The sequence below is a fragment of the Ambystoma mexicanum genome, chromosome 13 (assembly GCF_040938575.1).
Source record: "Ambystoma mexicanum isolate Mex_15411 chromosome 13, UKY_AmexF1_1, whole genome shotgun sequence".
Classification (NCBI taxonomy): Eukaryota; Metazoa; Chordata; class Amphibia; order Caudata; family Ambystomatidae; genus Ambystoma; species Ambystoma mexicanum.
In genome coordinates this window covers 387370975-387391209 of record NC_090938.1, presented here as the reverse complement: position 1 = coordinate 387391209, position 20235 = coordinate 387370975, and the positions used below count along the sequence as shown (strand labels likewise).

Here is a 20235-nt window from a genome sequence, read left to right as displayed (position 1 = left end):
TTTAATATCCATAAAAACTCTCTGCTCTGGGCTACTGGAAACAAGCATGCATCCTTCCATTCAGAAAAACTCCCCAATGCATATTCCATAGGATTTTACATATATTAATTTTGTGATGGAATCTTCTTTGATATGTCAGACCTCTATGATTATTTATTACTGAGCATAGCTACTCGTGTTTTGTGGTTTCCTCCTCATGGCCCTTCAATTGCCCAAATCTAGATCCTGTCAAATCTATAATGTATACATTATCTCTTAAAATCTCTCCCAATTCCTTCGCATTTCCACTGTGTCTCAAACAGTACCTGGCATATCATAAATCCCTGTGGGACTCTATAATAACTAGTGTCTTGTGTTGATCCACCTTAGAACGGACATAGCCCTTCAAATCTCTTTTCTGGATACTAACACATCTCTATTCCTCGTGGCAATCCTGGTATTACCCTGCAGAAAAGCATTTTAAATCCCTCTTCATTAGGAGTGAGCATAAATTAACCCTTAAGAAAATCAGCCTTATTTATTTCATTCTCAATTCCCAAGGGTAACCTACCGCTCTCGATCCAAGATGCTCTTGGTTCTCCCTTGCATCCCTGGGGAAAGCTCCTTGTATCCTTTGATAGAGCCCCAGAATAGTCCTCCCCCGAGATCAGCATCCATCAATCATCTCAAAGGAGCTTGACCGTACTCCTTGCAAGCACTTACCATGGCTCCTATCAGACAGGAGTTTCTTGCAGAGTGGCAGGAACATCTCAATAAGGTCTGGAACCTTCCGGATGATGTGAACTGCACACACGACCGCCTGAAAAAGGATAGATATATGCCGGTGAAATGGACTGGAAAATGTCCCCAAATCCTGCCACTGAGACCAGATTGGAAAAATCATCCAAACGCAAAAGCACCTAGCCCTTCATGTTTTACTGCTACTCGTGCAACACTCAAAATGTAGAGATACTACACTGATTGCCTGCAGGATGCACTTGTTGTATAATTAGTCTTTGGTCGATTGTTAATAGACTGAATAGTATTTCAGGGCAAACAATGCCACTCAAACTCCTACTCTAACAAGTGACTTCTTTCCCAGACATACATACTTTAAATGGTCTCTAGCTTTACACGCTCCTCCTTTTTTTTTCTCCATTCTCTTTGGGTCAGTTCACTTACCACCTGCCATCCTCCTACACCCTCCCTTATGCCTTCTGTATCAATCACTCTCTAGCATACGCCATGGACCCGCACATCAATGCACAAACCCACCCATGATTCACCCACCATGGATTTGAAGTGATGGGCCTATAGTAAGACAGATCACCTTTTTCTTGACATAGGAGTTGGAGGTCTTGAGAAGTTGTGCCACCTCGTTGGCAAGGTCCCTGCACATCTCAGAGGAGCCCATACAACCCAGTGTGCAGAGGGCCAGACCCTGAACAAACTGAATACTGCTGCTCAGATCGCTGTGGAGAAAGAGAAACACACAGTCAGGGGAAAACCAGCAAAGGGGGTCAAATGGAGGCAATGAAGAGAGGCAGAGTAGAGGGCATACTGGGAAGAGGGGGCTTTTTATGGTCCAGTTCCTACATTCGCCAACCAAAATGGTGAGAATCTCATATCATGAGAGAATGGAAGAAGTGGAAGATGTTCATTTTTCTGTTTTTGGCAACGGCTAGTGCACAATGGTCAATCCGTGGTGGCTGTTCTGTTCTGTGAAAGTAGTATAGTAACCTGTTCGAATGCTACCTGGATGTTGTCAGATCACCAGGGGTAATGGTAAAAGGTGCACTATTCCAGCAGTATGTTTGTATGGCACGCTGATCTCATATTGGTGTTGTGGAAATGGCTCTGTCTGCAAGAGCAGTTATTTCAGGACTTCTTACTATCCTCGTAAAGTTTAGTTTAGTTTATTTATTTGTACCACGCAACAAACCCTAGGGTAACTGGGCGCCAAAGTGTGTCCTCCGGGTATGGATTTGTTATAGTGGAGGGCGAGCAGATGCAGAAATGCTCAACAGCACACTGTCCAAGAAGCCCGAGTATGTCTGACACTTTAACGAAACAAAATTCTGCTTTCCAAGACATAGGCAGACAACACTCCCCCACCTCCCCATATATACTGAACCAAGCACTCAGTGCTTAGGTATGACGGAGACCTTCTAGAGATAACTTTTCATTTTACATTACTGAGGAATATTGGATAATACACAGAGAAACACTAGAAGTGATTGCTGGAAGGTTGTGAATTAATCAAAACTGTGGGCACTACACTGGGCAACCATCCAGACTGTTGTTTTTGCAGCCTGCAAAGCCAGGTGGGGATAGACCATATTCAAATTAGGTGTGGTCCCACACAACAAGGGGCAGTCCAGCCCAAACTATTTGTCTATGGCCTTTCTGCATAAGACCATGAGCAAGCCAGGCATGTTTTTATCATCAACCACCAGTTTTGCATTTGTCAACCCAAACAGGATGGGTATGCCCAGACTTGAATCCCAAAGCATGCTGTGCCTAGAGACCCAAGTTACACCTCAATGACGACACCCAATGAAGACAAACTATGCCAGGGTTGCTTGTGGTCATGTGCAGAAGGGATGTGACCCAACAGTTTGGGCTGGACTGCCCCTTTTGTAATGGGACCAATACTGATTTGAATAAGTCATCTACCCTTTGCAATGACATTGCAGGCTGAAAAACGATGGTCTGTAGGGTTGCCCAGAGCAAATTCTTATGGTTAAGATAAACCTTCCAGACATCAACCTAATTAACATTAAGGAAGAATTTAAAGAAAATGTACCCTTAGGTGCCAGGCTATTATGTAAATCTATGCAAAAAGGAGGAGCATACTCGTCCTTGGCACTTAAAGGGTCATTCCGTTTCCCAAGTTGGGTAGAAGAAGTAATGCAATCAACCTCACAGATCGATAAATGCAACAGGAGCTTAGAGCATAAAGAAAAATACATATTGAAGTGATGTTAAGCCCCCTAACCATTAAAGCTTTTGTTATCATACAAGAGATCATAGAACTTTTAAGGTGTAAAATAGATGGGAATTTAAGCTGTGAAAGAGCAATCATTGTATGGAACATAAACATACTCCACTGTGTTAGCCTGCCTCCATTGTGACTGCCTGCCTCCACTGTGTTAGCCTGCCTCCATTGTGACTGCCTGCCTTCACTGTGTTAGCCTGACTCCATTGTGACTGCCTGCCTCCACTGTGTTAGCCTGCCTCCATTGTGACTGCCTGCCTTCACTGTGTTAGCTTGCCTCCATTGTGACTGCCTGCCTCCATTGTGATAGCCTGCATCCACTGTGTTAGTTTGCCCCTTGTAGCTAACTCACGCCCAGTATGTTCTCCTCGCACCTCCACACCTGCCTATTATGTGCGCTACTAACCCTCATGATCACACTACTCAGCCACAACAGAGACCATACTCTCGCCCAACATTCACAGAGACACCCAACTATAATGGACCGTATGCGCTCGCCCACACCTCTACCACAACTCACGGCACTGACACCAGACGCGAACCTCAGATTAGGCAGACTCAGAGCCCGCACAGCTCCCTTCATACACCAGGCCAATAATGCACACATAACACTCAGAAATTACAGACTCAGCTCATGTACCACGAAAGTTAGTACACCACACTATCAAAGGAACTCTACCTCATACCACAGGAGTAAGTCTACAATCAATATACCCAGCAGTAATCCCTGCGCCCCTATTAACGATACCACCACACCAAATCTTCGTACTATGCGACCTCAGAACTCCGGCCATACTCCATACAAGTGCGCTCTCCTCAATGTTAGATCCCTCAATGCCCATGCCATATAAGTACATGACCTACTTACCTCCAATAACTTAGACATACTGGCCATTACCGAGACATGGCTTCACCAAGCGTCCGGCCCTGCCATCGCTCTAAACCTACCTACAGGGTATGCCATCATCAGACAAGATAGAATGACCAAAACAGGAGGGGGGGTTGCCCTTATACACAAGGAAACCCTACCCATTAGAACCATACCTCATCAAGAGGACGGAAATGTTGACATCCTTTCTATCAAATTAGCACCATCACCTAACTTTACTATTAATATCCATACTATCTACCGTCCACCTGGCCCCTCCACCAACTTCCAAGGCCAAATTAACCACCTCGTAGGAAACAACATTAAGAAATCCACAAAGTCACTCCTCTTAGGAGACTTAAACTTAGGACTCAACGACCTCAAGGGCAAAGCTGCCCTATCGCTAGCCAAGGACCTCCACAACTTAGGATTCTCCCAAAAAATCGTAGCGCCCACTCACGCCAAAGGGCGCACCCTAGACTGGATCTCTGACCAGAACTGCGACATAGTAATCACCGCCAACACCAGCCTCCCGTGGACAGACCACAACCTCATCCTATTCGATATCCCCTGCACTGTAAGCAGTAGAATACCCACCAAAGCTGCGGCTACTCTAGCCAGAAGTGCCAAAAAACTCACAGCAGCTAATATCAGTGCACTACTCAACGTGCCCTGTCTAAAGCCCCCTTTCTCATCAGACCCTAATACACTCGCTGAAATATTTAAAGACTATCACAAGGGCAGTCAACACTGCCGCCCCCTTAGAAAGCAAAAAAGAGAAAAAATCCTTCCACTCCAACTCTTGGTTCTCAGAGGATCTCCAAGCAATGCGCACAGACAAACGCCAAGCGCTCAAGAACTGGCAACGTAATCCCTGCGACAACACAAAAGATATATTCAAAACCATAGCCAAAAAATACAAAGAGGCCATCTTCCGAGCTAAATCCGAAGCCTACAACCAACGCATCATGGCGGCCAACTCTCAATCTAAAGAGCTATTCTGTATCTTACTAACCATACCGCCCACCTGCCCAGACGAGATCATCAAGGTCGAGGCCTGGTGCACAGGCATACAAACAGCCATGCTAGAAAAAATAAACCTCCTCCAAAAAAAGATATCACACCACTACAACTCCTTACCTAAGCAAAGTTCACAAGCACACATGAAACATAGTGTCAAAGCCAACAACATACCCAAGTTCACTTTCACCGAAATCACCAAAACTGAGGTCATCAACATCCTCAAACATCTCAAACCCTCACTCTGTAAGGGTGACATATGCCCCCCAAAAATCATCAAAGAATGTGCTGAGCAGCTCGCTCCTCTCCTCACTGCGTTCATCAACGCATCATTTAGGTCAGGCATAGTCCCAGACACCCTCAAAGAGGCCTGGGTGCGCACCCTCCTAAAAATAAAACACACTTGACCCCGCAAACCCTAACAACTATCGCCCCATAACCACAGTCCCATTCCTTCTAAAATTACTTGACAAAGCCGCACATATACAGATCCAACACTACCTAGAATCCAACGCAATTCTAGGCAAAAGGCAATCTGGATTCCGTAAGCGACACGGAACTGAATCCGCCCTTCTAGACCTAAAAAATGAAATTACTAACATCTTAGACAAGGGCAAGCCTGCCCTCCTCCTCCTCCTCGACCTATCAGCAGCATTTGACCTAGTAGATCACGACACTCTCACTAATCATCTAACACAAGCAGCACACTTTACTAATGACGCGGCCTCATGGGTAACTTCCTTCCTACAAGGCAAAGCTATGAAAGTCTTCTCCAACACAGCTCATGCTGCGCCATCCATCATCCACTGTGGGGTTCCTCAAGGCTCCTGCACGGCCCCTACGCTATACAACCTCTTTACTAAGCCCCTATTCGACAAACTGGACGCTATGGGGATCACTTACATGAACTACGCTGATGACACGCAGATACTCCTGCCCCTGACTGGTAACTATCATCAAGACTCCACCTCCCTCCAACTAATCTACTCCACCATACAAGCCTGGATGGCCACCAACGGATTCTGCTTGAATGGGGACAAAACTGAAATCCTCATCTTAGGCCAGAAGCCCACCCTTGACAACCTTAACCAACTTTACACTAACTTTAGCATAGACAACTGCACTATCCCAGTCCTATCATCAGTTAAAACACTAGGAGTTCACATAGATGCCACCCTATCTATGGATAAACAAGTAAGCGCAATCGTCTCGGCATCGGCATTGAGCACTAAACTCATCAATGCTATAAAACCGTTCCTAACAAAAGAAAACTGCCTGTCCATCGCAAGAGCCACAATTGGAGCCAAACTGGACTACTGCAACGCGCTCCTAGCCGGCACCTCCAAGAACAACCTAGGAAGGCTCCAAACCACCCGAAATAATGCTCTTAGAGCAGCACTCAGCATACCTAAAAGAGAGCACATCACCCTAGCCAGGAAAGCCGTCCATTGGCTCCCAGTCAAGGATAGGATTGCTTTCAAAATCCTCACCACAACGCATAAATGCATCAACCTCACAGCACCATCCTACCTAGCTGACACACTGTCTAGATCCCAATCCACAAGACCAACCAGATCCACATAGGCCAACCGTCTCACCATACCACGCATCAATAGATCCAAGGCAGGAGGTATAGGCTTCCCATACCTGGCACCTAAGCTTTGGAACGCACTGCCCACCAACCTCAGAGCAGAATCATCCATCCTCTCCTTTCGGAAACAACTTAAAACTGCTCTCTTCAACTAACTTGTGCACCTGACCACCTCTGTGTTCTCTATGTACATATACTTAAGCATAACCATTGCCCAATATAACCAACGGTACAACTGCGTGTAACTAAGTTTAAGAAACACTGTAACCAGCGCCACGATGCCTTCGGTCTGATGTGCGCTTAACAAATGTGAATAAATAAAATAAATAAAAACGTCCAGAAAAATGTGTTAATGTCAAGGAGTTTTATAGTACCAACATGTCTGAGCTCATGGCTTATCTAAACCAACATGTAGTAAAAACGTGCACCCGGTATACTTTTGTCTACAATACGATTCATTGCTTCCAATATGATGTAAGGTTCTACAGTTTTGTTGTGGTATCTAACATGCACCTCTTACATCAAGCAGATTGTTCCACTACACATACTCGTAAAAAAAGATCTTAAGATAAGAGATCTCAGTGCCAAACAAAGTTAACTTAGGATCAAGCTTGAGAGTGCATTCTATGTTTTACTATCTTCCAATAAATCCATGAATGTTTTGATAGTCAAAGCAGGTGTGCAAGAGTACCCTCTCCAGTTCTCCCCCTCCAACAGAGTGCACAATCATGTAGGCTCAGATGATAAAGCCACAATGGAGAACAAAAAATTGTGAGAGTGAATTTCAATTGGGTCTCTGTTTTTTAGTGACACAGATACAGCCTCCTTCCCTGGGCTCGATCCCGCCTCAGTCCCCATTGTAAAAAATGTAGGCATAAAAATGGCTGCGTCCCTTTCAGCTGGTCCCAAGGTTAAGGCCAGGTGCAGTGCTGCCCACCTTAAACTTAAAATTCTTAAGAAAATGATTCCTTTTGTGCCTGTTGATTTGCATGGGCTGGTGATTTCTACCTCTGTAATGGGGAATTTAGATTATTGTAATGCCACCCACCTCGTGCAACCAAATATTCATCGGTTGCAGGTGGTGCAAAATGTTGCATTCTGTTTGGTTATGGGGCTTTCTAAATTTGCCTGGACCTCTACTGTGCTTCGGAGGCAGCACTGGCTCCCGATTGACAGTTGAATTAAGTTCAAGACTCTTTGTATGGCCCATCATGCCTTTCATGGTTGTGGAGCCACCAATCTCTCTCAGAAACTCAGGAGGTTATCGTCTCTCTAAACCTTTGTTCCGCAAATCATTATCTGCTCCACGTCCCCCGCTTGCATACATTTACAGTTGGAGGCAGAGCATTTTTCGGTTGCTGCTCCTGCTTTATGGAATTCCCTCCCTTTGTGTCTTAGGAGCATTGAAGATCATCTGTGCTTCAGAAAAGCTTTGAAAACGTTTTTGTATAACTGCTGATTCTTTTTGTCTTTTTTCCTTGTGTTCTTGTCTTTTTTTCTGCCGGTTGTCTAGGTCCACTCTACCTCCATGAGGCCTTTTTCTCTCTAGCGCTGGACACCCTTGGGTATTAGTTGAGCTTTGCAAGTCCTTCTAACATAACATAATAGCAGCAATTAGATCACAGTAACAACTTATATATCTAGCTTATCAATATGCAAACCCTATGCCGAGGCCACTACTAGAATGCTCATCATAGACCATGATGCCAGAAGTTCCAATCTATAAAAAGGGGTGGATTTTGGGAAAGTTATCTTTGCAAAGCCTCGACTATCAATGACTGCAATATTGGAAAGATCAAGACAATAGCACTATGGGAGTACCTTCTAGAACAAAGCGAGTGACCTTCTCTGACACGTCTTTAGATGATGTAGACGGTAGCCAGAGGGGCCAAAAAGGCAACCAGTACAATCACAGACAGAGAAATAGAGGGCGTGCAAGGGGAGGCAGGAGAGAATTTCAAAATGTATTCCCCTTTTTTCCCCCCGTACGGCCATCCCCAAGGGTATAATACTAACGGTCATTGTTTGCCTTTCCCTCCCCAGGAAATCCCTTTTCCACCTCAGCAGGTAGGACCACCGCCTTTACAAAATGTGTTCGAAACGAGAAGAAGGTCTTACAGAAGGTAAGTTCTCCTTCCTCAGTATTTAACCTCTCTAATAGGACACTTTCATTAGAAGAAAGCTTACTTTTGGAAAAAGGCTTCTCTTTCATCCCTATGAAGAATTCAAGCCAGATGGAGACAGAAACAGAGCTGCAAGCCTTTTTACGCAAAGTTTTTTTGGTGTAAATGAAACGAATAGTCAAACGATAGGGGCCAATACCCCATTCAAACCAGCTTCCTCCTTTACCCCCACTTTGCATATGATTTCAAAGGAGACAGCAACCTTTGAAAAAGCCATACTACGGGATTTTGGGGGCTATCTACGAAGGGAAAAATGGTGAAAAAAACAATAGAACATAGTTTCAATTTCTCCAAAACAGATTGGAAATGTCTGCAATCCTTAAGAAATGACAAATCTGTGGTAATTAAAAAGGCTGACAAGGGAGGTGGAATCGTCGTTTGGGACGCACATAACTATAATGAAGAAATGATAAGGCAACTAAAAAACACAGATATATACGCCAAACTACAAGGTGACTCTAACGAGTCAATTTTGAAGGACATTAGAGAATGATGTAATAATGCTCTAGAAAAGGGTATCTTAGACAAAAAATAATTTTTGTTTTTGACTTCCAATAAGACGAGGACCCCTCTTATATATATTTTGCCCAAAATACATAAGAGTACAACTAATCCCCCGGGAAAGCCCATCGTATCCCTTTGTGGGTCCATTTTAGAACCCATTGGCCAATACTTGGATTTCTTTATGAAACCATTGGCCAGATTAACAACTACCTATTTAGCGGATTCCACCGATGTGATTAGAGCTGTGGAACTGTTACCTTTCAATGTGGAAAGTGACCTTTGATCACTCTTGATGTCAAATCTTTTTATTCAAACATCCCGCAATTAGACTCACTAAGAGTCATTTAGAAATGCTTAGAGAAAAAGGTAGATATAGACAGTAGCCAGTGACTTCTTAGTTGAGTTACTTGAGATTGTGTTGACAAAAAATGTCTTTCGCTTCAGGAACTTGCATTTTATGCAGATTAAAGGTACTTGGATAGGGGCAGCCTTTGTCCCCAATTATGCAACATTATATATGTGGGCTTTCGAAGAGTGTAACATTTTGGCAGACCATAATCCTTTTTAAAAAAGCGTTGAAATTCTACAAAATATACATTGACGACATCGTAATAATATGGGACCGAAAAGAAGGCGATCATCTTGCCTTCTTCAAGTGGATAAATGAGCAAAATTCTAATCCGAAATTCACAATACAGTGAAATAACAAGGAGATCCCATTTTTAACCTATTGATTAAAGAAGCCAATGGTGTCCTATTAGTGGATTTATAGAGGAAAGAGTCAGATAGGAACACCATCCTCCATCATGAAAGTTTCCATTCACAGACGCTTAAATCCAATATCCCATATGGTCAGTTTCCTAGAGGCCACCGAAACTGTTCCCAACTAGAGGATTTTGCAAAACAATCTAATATTATTGAAAACAGACTAAAAGGATATCCATCTAAATTACTTAGAAACTCCCAAAAAAGAGCTAGGTATCAACACCGGGAGATATTACTGTCCAAAAAGATGATGAACATAGATCACCAAATGATCGACTTGTATGTGCATTAACATTTAATACCCATCAACATAAAATCAAAAATATCATAGCCACACATTGGCATATGCTTCAACTAAACTTACCAACTTTGGCTAAATCAATGTTTGCCTTTAAGAAAGGAAAGAATATAAAAGATTGGATCTGTAAAGCAGATAGGTGCAGCATTCAAGATAAACAGCCAGTTATTACAACTATATGGGGTATGCCAGTAGTCCTAGGCCATTACCCTTGTGGTGGATGTTGCAACTGTAACCTTTCCACATCCTGGAAAAACATCCCTATCAACAAGAGGACTTGGGCCCTGAGGGATCATACTACGTGTAACAGCAGTAATGTAATCTATGCTATTGTATGCCCTTGTGGAAAAACATACATAGGTAGGACATTGTGCCCATTGAAATTAAGAGTCACTGAACACAGATCAAAATTAAGGAATACAACAGCTCAATGCACCTCTGGTGGCTCACTTTCTGGAATTTAATCATAACCCAGATACCTTAAAATGGAGGGCCATTGAGAAAGTAAGAGGCACAGATTTAGCAAACACTGCTAAAAGGCTTTCACAAAGGGAACAATGGTGGTTTTATCATACCAAAAGTTACACTGATGGGTTTAATTCACGGGAGGAATGGAGTTAATATATCTGCTATGGTCAGAATACTCTGGTGTCTAGAAATGTTATGAAATATCATGAACCGGTCTTGGCGGTTATGCTAGTCTCCAATGACACAATAGGCATTCAGGTGTGCGGTTACACCTGTTTGGCTTCTGACGCCAGGCTAGTCTTCCATATATAGTGACAAATAGGAGGAGCTGTCCCCCCTTTAGGCAACAGTATTTAGTCCTTCTTTATCTGCTTCTTCATTTCTTTATTTCTTTTCTCTACTCAAAGAAATTCTGTCGGCTCTGTGCAGCGTGCGGGGGGCGAGGTGTTTGGAGGCTCGCTTTGCCCAACCTTTAGGTTGAGGATCGTCGCTGGCCGGGTCGTCTTATTTATTTATCATTCATTCTTTATTCTTCTCTTATTTATATTCTATGTTAGGTTTATTCTTTTCTTACTTATATTCTACATTAGGGATTTCATTTTCTTTCCTTTGATTTTTGATCATCTGTTTGTGCTGTATTCACCTTTTAGCCTTTGTTGTATTCCACTTTTACGCATTAGAGAGCGCTTTTGCTCAAATAAATCCAGAAGAAATAGTCTGCTCTTTGTTTCTATTATCCGACTCTGGACGTGTGTAAGACTGAGGTAATGCCTAGTCTCCTTTCTACCTCCTTTATGGATGAAGGAGTCACCGTACGGTTGGTAGATTTGAGTGCAAGCTCCCCTTTATAAGTAAGCAGGAAGTAAACCTAGGGTCCAGTTCGGCATAGCTGACCTCCGCGATGTTGCTCTTCGCGCTGTTTTGAGCAGGCGAGGCCTTTGATTCTGAAGCCAGCATTAAGGTAAGCTAGTTTAGGACCCTTTTCCCAAAAGAACTTCTATGTTAAGTAAAAAGGGAAAAGTCTTCTGACTATTCTATTCTTTTTTCTTCCCCCCCCTCCCTATTTAGTCAATTAGGGTTGGACGAATTTGGCAGCGGGGAAACACGTGTGTCTCAGTTCGCTAGATGCTTAGTGAAGGTAAAATGTCCTTTTCTGTGTAAAATCCGACACACTTTTACAGTCACTAGCACCTTAAAGATCCAAAGCATAACGGCTAAACACCATTTTTTCAAACAATACATGTATTTATTCATTATTACTGTTTGTGTAGTACTTGTAGGAATTGCATTTAGCTCAAAAATTTTCCCCTGAAGTGGAACCCGAAAAACTCATACGCTTATTGAACGCTAGTGAGAAGACACAGTGGGAAACCACGAGAATCGGAACTTTTTGCAAAGAAGCAAAAAGAGATTTTTTCAAATAAGGACGTTTAAATGTATAGATGAGATTGCCTTTTTTCACAGATATCTTTAACCCTTTTTTCTATTACGCACCCTTCAGGGCTTATATGTGTTTGAGCGGACAGGAATGTATAGTAAGGGTGTTTCCTGGTTTCTATTTGTAGACAGTTGAGGACTGAGTGGCCCATCTTAACAATGGTAATTTATTTACCCCTTTTTGTGCACAGGGAGGTTAACTAACCCCGAGCACTCTAGGTTTGAGTATATAAACATTTTTTTGAGGTTACTCCCCATTCATGAAATAATGATAGCATACTGAGGAAGTTCAGAGATTGTGTTTTTTATAATGTTGTTTGTCTATGTTTTTAAGCATTATTTAATGTTTTCAATCATGGTGTTGCTGTTTTATATGTTGTAGCATTGATAAAGCCTTTGAATAAGTCTACTAATCCTGAAGAAGATGTTGACCAATGGTTTCAAAAAATCTGGCCAATTGATGTCAAGTCAAAACTATACAAAATGAAATCCAATGATGAGAGGAATACTACTAGAATAATCTTGGATACTTGTAGTTGATGCATAATGGTGGACTGTCAAAGTAGGAATATTACTACTGAAAAAGTTATTTAGAATGTCTTCATACAAACCAGATCTGGTTGTGAAGATGAATGGTTGAACGGTGTGTTTAGCAATATATGTATGGGAAAATGTTTGCACAAAAACTTTTGTTCACAAAAAAATGTGTGTGTGTTGGAAATGAATTGTTTTTTCATAAATGTTTAATGATGTATTTTACGAAATTGTAACAGAATAAAATGACATATTTTTAATAAGAACACATTCTCTGGTCCTCAGCATGCGATTTCTGAAACACATTGATTGAGGTTTTCAGTACATAGGGCATCCTATTTGTTTAGTATATCTTTGCAAAGCAGACAGTTGTTAGTTATTTGTTTAGCGCGGCATTCGCCACAGAGGCATCTTGGCGCTGCTTAACAAGATGGAGGGGAAGAACCTTAAAACAGAAAGGTTTTCAGAGCTTGACGGAAAGAGAGATAAGAAACTGCAAATAGTACGGGGTAAGGAATTCCAAAAGGAGGAGTCCTCAATGGAAAAGGCTCGGCCTCTAATTAGACAGTGCTTAAACCTAGGAACTACAACCAGACATGCATCTGAGGAGTGGAGTGCTCGACCCGGAACATAAGGGTAACATTTGTCCTGGAGGTATTTGCCCCTACCCCCGACCATAACAAGCACGGTGCACAAGGCAAGATGTTTTAAATTGAATATGCTGGCTAATAGGCAGCCAGTGAATCTGACATAGTACCAGCGAGATGTGGGCACAGCAAGGTGAAGAAGTGGCTAATAGCACTGGCGAGTTCTGGAGAACTGGAAGGTGCCGCAAGATATAGGCTGGTTGTGCCAGAAATAATCGACTGAGGATATAACCAAGGTGGACACAACTGGGGTATGAAGCTCAGCTGGAATAAAAGGAAGGACCCTCTGAAGATATTTAAGGTGGTAATAACCCCGTTAGCCTACATTGTTGACTTGGGACGCCATTGAGAGGGCGGCAGATATTTCTACACCCAGGTGGCGACAGGAAAAGGACAAAGAAGATGTAGAAGGAGGGCCCAACACCAACACCTCAGTTTTCTCACTGTTCAACTTGAGCCAGTTGTTAGACATCCACTCCCCCACAGCCTCAATGCAGACCCTGAACGTGGCCGCAGACTCCGGATCATCAAGGTCAAGGCAGACCAGGATCTGGGTATCATCGGTGTACGAATAACAGAGAAAGCCATGGGAGAGAAGGTTGAAGGTAGATGTTAAACAACTTAGGTGAGAGGGTGGACCCTTGAGGAGCCCCAGAGGTGAGAACCATACCCTGGGAACAAAGTAGGGAAAGAGTTTTATAGCTAGCAGAAAGAAAGGAAGAAAATCAGGAAAGGACAGTCCTAGTAATGCCTGTCTCGGCTAGCCAATTCAGCAGGTTCACATGATCGATGGTGTCAAATGCGGCAGAGAGGTCAAGTAGGACCAATGCCCCTACACCGCCCAGATCATGCATCCATGCAAAATCGTCCACCACTGAGACCAGAACACTCCCAGTCCCTCGTCCTGGGTGAAAACCTGATTGACGGGTGGAAAAATAGAGATTCCTCGAGGATGGTGCGAAGAAGTTAACAGGTCAAAGATTCCAGAAGCTTCATCAGAAATGGCAGAAGAGAGATAGGCCGGAAATTAGAGGGCACAGACTAGTTGAGAGAAGATTTATTCTCAGTTGGCCTCCTAGGATGTTTTTGCAGTAGGGATTAACAGCATATATAACACCACCAGTTGTGTGTTTTAAACCCGATAGTCAGATGGAGGTATTGAAGAGGAACGGGGTGTTTTGTGCATATAGGTTTCTTGTCCAGAAAACCTTATCCTTATTTTTCTGGCATCTGATGGGAGGCATGTCTTTAAAAGCCTTTACTATGAGATTAAAGGAAGTGCATGGGAAGAGGAGTGATAGGTGGATATCTCTCTTCCTGTGAGCATGGAACCAGGAGAATCTAAATGTTGAGCCAGACGAGGCACAAAGGTTCTTTTTCAACCTCCTTCCAAGCCAGGAGATCCTTTCTAATGTCCCATCTCTTATCCTAAAATATTGGTGCATCCATCTGGTAAGGCCAGACATTTGTAAATGCCAGGCTGCCATTTGAGTTGGTCAATTTTAGTCTAGTTACATTGATTCTATTGGTCTCTATACCAACCTATCAAAAAACCTAACCAGGCTGTGCACAGTCTGCTTGGGGACCTCTGCTGGATCATTTGGCTTAAATATACAAGCCATTTACAGTGCAGTATTTTCAGGATATTAACCCTCTCATCCACTGACAGTGGCAAGAATATTCCATCTGATGAGTTCAGTACGGATTTTTTTGTAATAGTGGGCAATTTATTCACAAAATGGGCCTGTAGGACCCCCAGGCTGTGGGCAGCTTTCAGTATTTGAATAAAGAATGCTTTTTGCTTCATGCATATAAAGCAGGAGTGCTTCTTCTGTGAGGAAGGCGCACATTTTCAGTTCATGTTTCAGAGAAATAATTTCAACAGATCTATGGGGAGAAACATTAATATAAATGCCATTTGGGCCTTCTGACTTACCTTAGCATACACTTTAAATTGCTCCCATTATGTCCTGTGCTCTTGGGGGTGCATTTAAGATAGCACAATGGGCTTACGTATGCAGATTGCTAAATAAGTTCTCAAAATCCCATGTATCTTTGTTGAAAGAGGATGTTTAGCAGCTGATGTAGAACAAGAGAAATGGTTAGTTAAAACCCTGTAATTGCGTGATCTGGTCTACACCTACATCTGTGACTTTGGATATGAATATTTTCTTGATAACATTTCAGGGAATATGCCAGAAGCCTTGAATGCCTATCTCACTTCACAAAAATCTGGCAAAGCATTTTTCAGAGCAGGCTGCTGAAATGCCTTTCCATTTAGCGCAGAGGACATGATATTATGCCTCTTTCTAAGATAGCTATTTCACCTGGCAGTGTGTTCTCAGTCTCACACAGTACTTGGAGCTTCCCCGCCCATATCAACATGTAGTGATCCTGAATAAAAGTTAAAAATGCATTACAACTAGTTCTTACTGAGACAACTAGAATACAGTTGAGTGCCCAATATTCCCCTATTCCTTTCACCAGCCTTTATTTCAGCATGGCAAGATTTAATTTCCATCTGCGAGATTGGACAGGAATTTGGGGAAAGTTAATCAACAACTCTACAGAGGCATCATCAGACAACACAGAAGCTGATATAACACAACACAATACCTGTGACAGTAGACCCTTAGGCATAAACCAGAGATCTAATTGGGAATATGTTTTGTGTGAATATGTATAAAATGTAAAGTCCTTACTATTGCCATGTACCACCCTCCATTAGTCAATAAAGTCTAATCTCCAACATAAATCCATCAAGGAACAGGAGACAGGTGTACGGTAGCTCTGGGGCAATGAGAGTCCCTACCAAGAAGTGTGTGTATCTCATGACATTGATGGCCCAACTATTATTGTGAGACTTTGAGTATAGGGGGATGAATGCTTCTTCTAACAAAAGTAAGCAGATTCAAGGACCAATCCATATACGGTGAGCAAAGAAATAACAGCATCCCACGATGTGCCTTTAATGATGACAAAGTGGCATTCCACATTGAGAAGAACTTCTCAATAGCGGCAAGGGGCTGGGTTTCCCCACTAAAAGGGAAACACCATTATTTCTTTAGCATTACCAGACATCAAACTCCTGTTCTAGTCTTACCCTTCTTAATCTCCGAGTTTCACTATCGTCCAGATCCAAAAAAGTAACATTAGTATGTAGCACTTCAAGATGAGTGAGGATTCTAGGTCTCTTAATGGGCCCCCCACACCCGCAAGCCCATTAACATTAAGTGTAATTAATCAGAATTGAGCCATCTTTCGACCATGACTATTTTTTCGGCAGAGAAATGCAGCTGGACATTCACAACAAAAGCATATCCCCAATCTAGACAACAAATTCTCTGTAACTTCACACTTCTACGGAGCAACCCCAACAAATGTTGATGTATTACCACTGGGTCATAATGAGAAAATAATGCATTGTATAATGTCACAGGTTGCCTTACAAACTCCCAAACACCACTGTGCAGTTCAATAGTTTTTATTGATAACAAAAATACAGGCCCTCATTACAACCCAGGCGTTAAGGGGTTAACGGCGCCATAAAAGGTGGCAGCGCCGTTAAACCCTTAACGCCTGATTACGAGGTCCCTTTGCGGGTGGCACTTTAACGCCTGCTTTTAGCAGTCGTTAAAAAAATCAACCCGCAAAGGGACCTAGGAGCTAATTACGGCACCGTAATTTACGGTGCCGTAATTAGCGGCTTCCCCAGTCCCATTGAGCCCTATGGGGCAAAAATGGGAATGGGGAAGGGCCATGGCGGCATGGGAAATTACCGCCCCGCCAACCTCGGAATGGGGCGGTAATTCCCCATGCCACCATGGCGGAGTCGGTAAGTTACCGGCATGGACCATGGTGCTATTAGCACCATGGTCCAACGCCTGGGTCGTAATGAGGGCCACAGTCTTTAGACATTGTCAATGGAGCCGATATAGGGGCAACTAATGAGCGTCACTCTTACTTCTCCCCACCTCCCTCTCGCGTGTTCTCAGGGCTCCCACATCCGTAGCTCCAGGCATCCATAAACCCCAGAGTGGTAACTAGCAATAGGTAACCACTATTATCTAAGATGTCGCTTTTCTGAGGGCCTAAGTGCTGTAGACTTGCCTATCTGGCTTCCACCACGGTTCTTCTAAGGGCGCCCTTATCCTAACACTCCACTATGCCTAATTGTGGGATTCCTCTTTTTCCCCCTTCCTTCTATCATTCTGGCATCTAACCTGACCCTACGTCTGCTCTTTTCACCTTGGGTGGGATTTCGCGCTTCAAAGCATGATATGGCCCTTTAAGACCCCACTCTGATTCTAGCGTGGCATCTAAACTCAAGTTTCCCTTAGGGGGAAAAAGCTGTGGTTGCTCCACTCGGCTGCTATTTTAGTGCAGTTGGTTCAGCCCTCCGTGTGGCTCGTTGAATGCAGGTGCTTCAGAGACTTCATGAGGACCACCAGCATCTTATCTCAGGTTGTGGCATTCACTGGTCATACTGGTGTTTCTGTAGTGAAAAAAAGGGCTTGGGCCAGAACTGCAACAGCAAGGTATGGCGTCATTGACAGCGACGCCATATTCATTCAACACGGCACATTTCGGTGGGGCAGAAACTGGGGCTCTCCTAAATCTCTCATCCAAATCGCTGGGGCAAGACTGGCTCTAGTAAATACTTGCTTGGCCTCCTGCCCCCAGCTGGGAGGGTCCCTGTTCCCCCCCTAGATGGGGTCAAGCCCAAGACTGTGTAAAAATAACCAATAACGTACAAAATCTATATACACAGTAAAGACAATAATGAATCTCTGAAAGGAATTCAATGGATACTTGTCTCATATAGAAGTATCTAGGAGGCATCACAATGGCACCTGACACTGATCCAGTCAGTTCTCCCTCAGAATCAAGGTTGTGGATAGAGGGAACATAGGAGGCTTTGTAAGGAACTCATCGTGGCAACAGTAAAGACAGACACAAGTGATCACAGTTCAAGTGTGTTTATTAAACTGTATAATGGGTGAGAAAAACGCCTAATCTAAACCTAAATCCAAGATGGGAGCAAGCTACGACCATCAAAAAATAATAAGGCAGTCCTAGTGGTGTCTTGTCAAATAAAAAGGGCCTATACTATACAAATCTATTGCCAATCCTTAAAACTAAATTAGAAAGTAGTGTGGGATAATGTTCATAAGAAAAGAAAGAAGAGTTCACCAAATTATAAGTCAGGATGGTAGGGCTTGGGTCTCCCTTCCCCACATTTTCAGCACGGGATAAGGCAGGACTTTTACAGCACACCTCGCCAGCACAAGGTTATAGTTCCCTTTCAACTATGCCAGGACCTTCCGGGGCCAAATCTCTTTCTTGCAAAGTCTCTTGCCTTAGAAGGCCAGCTGATCGATAAACAATAACCAAAACAAAATTTCCTTTGATCATGAAACTGGCAAATGTGAACTCGACAGAGGGATGCCTACGAATTGAGGGTAAACGGGGATATAACCATGAACATTGTGACGACAAGTGTGAACCCGGCTGAGGGATGTCCACAATGGATAGAACATTGACATTGTTTGAATGCTACCATTTGGAGGGAAGGCCATAGTGAACTCAATTTAGGGAGGCTAACTTTACAAGAAGGATCAGATCGGAGCCTGGCTGAGGGGGGATCCAAGGGGCGAAGAGCAATCACCCAACGTGAAGAGTTCAAATCAGTTTTCTCCAACGGGTCAAAGACTTTCGAGTGTACGAGAGGTTTTGCTCGATCCCCTGTAGGACCACTTAGACCATCCACATTGGCATCTTGGTTCTCATAGTTTCAACAAACGATACAACCCACAAAGGCTTCAGTCAGAGTCATTCGAATGAGCGCCCTGCGACCCCCGACCACTCTGCTTCTGAACCTTCTACTAGGATTTCTTTAAACTTCAGTTTACACAAGTTCTTTGTTCATCAAGGTTGCCGCCTGCACCCTTGGGCCCAGCACAGTTCGGTTTTACTATCAGTCTTCTTCGACTCGCTGGCTGTGCTGAACTGTCAGAGTTTCTTGTCTCAGGAGTTAAATGCGGCACCACGGCGGCAAGCGCTCCCTCCTGATTTGGATAGCAGTGCGTGGGAGCCCAGTGTGCCGTTGACACCTGTCACAACACATGCCAGCTGCAATTCCCGGTCTTATGATTTCCCTTTCGGAGGCTTTGCAGGTCTGAATTGAAAAGGGCAAGGGCAGTTCCGCATTCGTCTCTCCAGGTCTCGCCGCCTTTCTCCTCCGTTTCAACTGCCGGTCCGGTGTAGTTGTTTCCTCGTGCGTTCGGCCTCGCTCAAAGTGTGCTTTGGTGCTCCGCCTTTTAACCCTGTGGGGAAGGGAAAGGGCCGTTAGGTGGGCGTAGTTATGGTCAATTGCCTGACTCTGCCTAACCCTCGTGTTGGGACATGTCAGGTAAACAGCTCTGGTGTTAGTCCGTTGTCTTTCACGATGTAGGAAAGTGTGTCATAAAAGAGGAGGGTAGAGCTAAGTATCCCACGGGGTAGGATGGGGAAAAAGGGCTAGAAGGAAGGGGTACCGCGTATCGCCCGGTGTCCAACTTCCACCCCCCCATCCAGGTGATCCTCCCCTACTGGTCCACCCCCAGGAACTGGATCCAATAGTGATGGCTGTGTCCTGGACACCTTGATGGCAGCTCTCTGGGGGATCTGTGTGATCACTGCGCCCCCGTAACTGCGACAACCAAAAATGCCGACACCAGTTACGGCGCGGAACAGTGATCATATGGATCACTGTGCCCGCTTCCCCTGGCCTGCATTACCCCTCCCAAACCCCCACTCCACTTACCTTTAGGGCGGCACACGCAGAAGTGTGCCACCCGCACTCTAAGATCCCTGCGGTGTCAGCTCCTCCCACTAACGTGGGTTGGAGCTGATGCCCCAGGGTGCTTTTTTTTTTACTACGTCTCCCCTGCCTTCCAAAATG

At 43.9% G+C, this 20235-nt stretch overlaps 1 protein-coding gene across 3 annotated transcripts in view; it reads right to left on the bottom strand.

Annotated features, from left to right (window-relative positions):
• AP1G2 (adaptor related protein complex 1 subunit gamma 2) overlaps positions 1–20235 on the bottom strand; it is a 742171-nt gene that overhangs the window by 517336 nt on the left and 204600 nt on the right. For all 3 annotated transcript variants that reach the window (XM_069633944.1, XM_069633946.1, XM_069633945.1), the window contains 2 exons: positions 1310–1451; positions 703–799 (listed from right to left, as the gene is read on the bottom strand). In XM_069633944.1, coding sequence (XP_069490045.1) covers positions 703–799; positions 1310–1451 — 239 coding nt within the window. The remainder of the gene's footprint in view (positions 1–702; positions 800–1309; positions 1452–20235) is intronic.